Source organism: Vigna radiata, chromosome 4 (assembly GCF_000741045.1).
Source record: "Vigna radiata var. radiata cultivar VC1973A chromosome 4, Vradiata_ver6, whole genome shotgun sequence".
Taxonomy (NCBI): Eukaryota; Viridiplantae; Streptophyta; class Magnoliopsida; order Fabales; family Fabaceae; genus Vigna; species Vigna radiata.
The window spans coordinates 6,647,840-6,653,174 of NC_028354.1; the positions used below are offsets into that span (position 1 = coordinate 6,647,840).

At 34.1% G+C, this 5,335-nt stretch overlaps 1 protein-coding gene across 1 annotated transcript; it reads right to left on the reverse strand.

Annotated features, from left to right (window-relative positions):
• On the reverse strand, window positions 1-4,116 carry LOC106758118 (aspartic proteinase-like protein 2). The gene is made up of 10 exons (XM_014641041.2): window positions 3,554-4,116; window positions 3,199-3,328; window positions 2,628-2,878; window positions 2,306-2,533; window positions 1,482-1,644; window positions 1,315-1,388; window positions 1,076-1,172; window positions 791-857; window positions 492-563; window positions 1-286 (listed from the first exon to the last, which is right to left on the reverse strand). The coding sequence occupies exons 1-10, from the start codon at window positions 3,784-3,786 to the stop codon at window positions 114-116; spliced, it is 1,488 nt and encodes a 495-aa protein (XP_014496527.1). The 5' UTR covers window positions 3,787-4,116; the 3' UTR covers window positions 1-113.
• Window positions 4,117-5,335: the final 1,219 nt, after the last annotated feature.

A 5,335-nucleotide genomic window follows, 5' to 3' on the forward strand; every position in this document is an offset into this window, starting at 1 on the left:
GGAGGCACAAACAACATTAAACTTAATGTGGTCTTGCCGATTGTGTCAAATATATACCGGCAAAAGAATGTGCATATGAAAAAAGAATATCTCTTACAATATATATATAAATGCTATAAGAATCCAAAGCAGTAAATCAGTGTTAGATGCACAAGGAAAGCCAAGAACCCTGTCTTTGTCAACTTAAGACCTTCGCGTAAGGAAATGCTTCCACCTACCTCTCCAGCATTCACAAATTCACTTCTGCCGGTGCCAGTTGTTGCAGAGACATTCACTGACAAAGAACCTACGTTGTTGAATTCGAAAAGAACAGCATCAGAAGCTAGTCATAAAGACAAACTAAAACAAAGTTGGCTCTTTTTTTATGCTGGTCCCACACCCAGAACAACAAAACCAAAAATATTTGTTGGGTGGAAAAGCAAGAACTCAATAACAACCTCAATGATGATGAAAGTAAATTATGCTTTTCTGGTAGTGTGGCTCAAACTTACAGTCAAAGTTAGCCCATCCAATGCGTTGACCAGCCAGATCATAAACAACAATTTTGTCTTTTAATACGAGATCTGCCACGACAGAAAATTGTGTTAGTCGTATTCTTGAAGAAAATATCCTAATAGAGCGAGGATTTGAGGAACATGGTGGAGGAAGAAGGTAAAAGAGTTGGGGATTATAATATGACACTTTGCTACAAGTAGTCAAAAAAATCTACCCAATATAACAATTTTTTTTCAAAGCTTCAAACTTGAGTTGAGCTCAATGAAATGCAAAAATTGGTAGGAATGTATTATACCTCCTAGAATTGTTACTCCTTGACCCTGGAGTTTTTGAAAACCAATACACCACACTGCTGCACCACCCTGGAACATACATAGGTTCACCATATTATTCAGTAAGATCACGTACAGTATATAAAAATTGGACAATACAAAGCAGTAAGATGTACGTGAATAACAGATGAATCAAAGCTATTAGCAAAATTGCAACTCACTCTGACTTCAAATCAATATCTTTGGAAATGTTGTTCTCAAGACGCTCAGAAAATCTATGAAACAGCAATTGAAGTTTGAATACTTACAATAGAATTCTGCTGTATCAGGTAGTCCTGTGGTCTTAAAAGCATAGATGCCCCACCGGCAAAGTTCAGACTTACTTGAGGAAAAACGTCAGTGACACTAAACACAGTACATACAAAAGGATTTAGAGAAAGAGACTATCAAGATAATCCACTTTTTAGAACCCAATTATCAAGAACAAGAGCTGAGAAAATAAAATAAACAAGTTCGAAAAAGAGAGGCATGAAATACTCAGCCTGACCTAGTGGTGAGTAAGTAACACTGGTTTCCCCTGGAAACAACAGTGCGTACAGATTGTGGAATTGTAGCTGTGATCTGCATTAATGAAAAGAAAAAAAAAAAAAAAACCATTTTTGCCATCAATAATTGATAAACTGAATCATGTGAAATTACCTAACTGAAACTCACCGCATTGACAAAGGGATCATAAGCCTCTTCAGCAAGATACGCCAAAGTTGTTCCAGAATCAACAATGGTACCTCTGTTGTTTGATGTTGCAAAAACTGAAGAATCAATTTGCAACGTCTGGCCATTGACAGAGATGCTCTGTAGATTTAAGTTGTAATGAGGCCTGAAATATTTGCAAAGGAAGGAGTTAGTCTAAACACTTCTATAAAAGGACATTCTTTAAAGCCACCTCAGAACAGATACCTAAGTTCAGTGATATGTTTAAACTCCCCAGTTCCTTATCCAGATTCTGTACAAAACTTTGAATATACAATAATGAAAATATATTTCCTTCTGGGTTCTTTCAAGTTCTTTCAGGTTTAACCTTTTTTCAGATAGAAATGACTAACTAATAAACCACTGACTAAATATTATCAACCTTGCACAAGGCACTATTCGAAGAGCACTCAACAGAGTAGATCACAAAATCCTAACATACCATCTCTAGTTTCATATCCATAATTTGGTGTCAACTCTATATCTTCGTATAAACATTCCACTCATCACAATCACATTCCGAACCAGTAGACCAGGAAGCGATTGCAACATTCTAGATTGACAGAGAGAAAGTATATTAAATTTTGGTGAGATGAATAATCAGAAGCCTAGTCAGTCAGTAGTGCTAAAGCTTTTATGCAGACACTTTATCAGCCTCCCAAGTACTAAAGCACAAATATTTTACATTAATGCAGACACTTTACAAGAGAATTTGGATTACCCCCACCTTGCAAATATTATTTACCGAACACTAAAGAATTGCTTTTTTCCTGATGAAAAGAACTTACTGTGCTGGAACAAGTGAGGTGTAAACTATGTTTGGCTCCACAATCTCACCAAGAACCAATATGCCCCCTCCACTGCTATCTCCTTTCAGACAATGAGAGAATACTCTTGGAGCTATCCCCTGTGAGGAGAGCTGGGAGATGACAGACATTTCCTGTTGCCCAAACCCAAATATTCCATCAACTGCTCTATCAGACTTTGTCAAGTCCCCACTCTGCTGGTTGCTACAACTGTTCCATTCACAAATCAACACTTCCCAAGATTAAACCAACTAACACAAAAAAGGAGGAATAGTGTGAAGATTTCAGACTAATGAAACCTCACCCAAAAACTACAGGCGCTGTAGAATTGGTGGTCACAGAACCCTCAAAAATAGTGTTCAAATGCATCATATCTGACACATAATAGCCTGATGTCCCACTGCCATCTCCATACTGGAATGTGTATGAGCACTGGTTGTTCTGACTGGAACAGCTTGCATCTGATGACTGTATGCCACTGTTGCACCTTTGGTCAGAACAAGCGATCAGTGAAGATGTTGAGGAACTCCCCGGGTCAAAAAAATTTAGCTGAATCTGTTGCAAAATCCAACAACCACGATATTCAAAACTTGTAGGTGGTGTATATTGTTGACCTTAATATTCTACAAACATAAATTAGGTCACAGAAATTTTCTCAACAAGTACTCCAAGACGAAAATAAACATGTAAAATGAATTAAACTGCACCGCATGTAAAAATTAGTTCATCTAGAAATTAAAATCAAGAAGAAGCAGGCTAATTTAAAACTTAAAAGAAAATTAATTCATTTAAGAATCTTATTTTCTTCTTTTGCAAGTGTTTGATAAGAAGTTTACTGAAACCGAATCTCGATAAATGGAAAAAACTGCATTTACCTGAAGCCCACTTGTCTGAGGACAACCACTGCAGGAGTTACAACTAACCCAGAGAACATCACTGCCAGTGTCAATCTGCACATAAAACTCCACTGGAGGAGTACCCAACTGTACCTTTGTAAAGTAAAGCCTGCAATAACCCATCAATTCAAAATTTCAAAAAATCAAACAATTACTACATAATTCAAAGGAAGGCCACAGATTAATCAAAAGTAATAACACATCAATTCGATGTGAAAAGTACTTATTCAGAATCCAACACAAATCCAAAAGCCTCTGAAATTGATTCAACTACACGAAACCAAAGAAAAAAAATAAAGTGAAAAGTAAAAACAGAAGAACCGACAAAGTTTACCCGACTTGGAAGGGATCGTAGGTGCCTTGGACGGGGAAATCAACGACGCCGTTTGAAGACTGCAACATTCTGCGATGCCTCAACGCATCGCGAGCTCTCAGCTGACTCAACTCCACTCCGTGATTCGTCGGAAACGCTCTTTCCAGCGGCAGACTCACCGGCGATCCGGCATCAACCGCCGCCAACAACAACAACAACAACCCGACGGATATTGCAAAAGCCGCTGCCGCCATTCGTATCGTAATTAATTTTTCACTGTATGTAGCTTACGTATGTACGTATATATACACGTATGTGTAATATGTGTCGGAAAGAAGAGAAAAGAGAATTGGAATTAAGACACTAAAGAGAGAAGAGTTTGTGGATTGGAAGGTTGAGGAAGACGATGATGTTTTTACTTTTGTTCATTGTAATTGAAGAGAGAACGTTATTTGCAATGAAGTGTGGTTTTGGAACAGAGAAGATAACAGAACAGAGAATTTGGAGTTTTCAACTATGGATTACGTAAAGTTATGATTCTTTGTCTATCATTTGCTTTTATTAATGTTTTGTTCGTTTAATTCAACAGAACATCATCCTCCTTCGTTTTATAAACTAACACTTCATCTTCATGTGCGTCCTTCGCACGCGTTTTTATTTTCATTTTAGCCATTTTTTTTAGTTTCGGAAGTTTCTTTTCTGGTCAAAACAGATGCACTAAAACTCTTTTCACTGCTATCTGAACCTTGGCTTTTAACTAAATTACAAAAAACACAAAAGGATTTTCTATTATAATTTTTATAAAAAAATATATATTTATTTCTAATAAAATTATTTATTTATTTTATAAAAGTCAATAATTTTCAACAAGCGACACGTGGAACATTTTTTACGAGAACAAAATTCGACAACTAAAATATAATATCTACATCTTGTAAGAAGGAAATATTTTATAATAATTTAGGACTAATAAATATAACTTTTAATATATTTAACTCTTTTTAATATTATATGATATTGATTAATATTTGTGACACTGATTAATATTTTCAAAATCTAAATAAATGTTATTATTAGCCATCTTAAAACTAATGTATCGGATGAAAATGATTGTTTCAAAAATTTAAAAATAATGAAAATAAAAATAAATGTTTTGTAAAGACTTAAAAAACTTGATTTACTTATATTATAAATAAAATAATCCTAATGACTGCCTTTTAGTTTTTTAAAATATTTGAATTCGATAATCTCTTTTATCACCTGATTTGATATCTATTCATGATTTTTAACTTTCATCAAATTAAAAGAGAGATTAGACTTATATGTGTGTATATGGAAATAAAAAATCAAATTCATTAATTTAAAATAATAGAACCAAAATCTAATTTGGTTAATGCTATCAATGTTTTCAAAGTTTTAATATAAAATAATTACATTTCCACTGTTTTACAAAATCAATTAAATCTCCGCGTTGACAAAGAAACAACAATTATTCAGTTTCTTCCTATAAAAAAGTTATTTTGTATCAATAATTTCGCGTTTTTTACGCGATTTTAGACTCAAACGTCAAACACGAACATACTCTTGTCATATTACCGAATCAGAAAAAGCTACAATACAAGTTGGAGAATAATAATGCTTAAACTTGTATTAAATTTTATGAACATGCTATCAGTGTTAAACTTCCATATTAACTTAATTAATTAATATCACCATGGAATCTAGAAAGTCACTAATGATAAATCAGTCTATATATAATTATTAATATAAAACTAAACATATAAGTAATATTAAAACACAGCT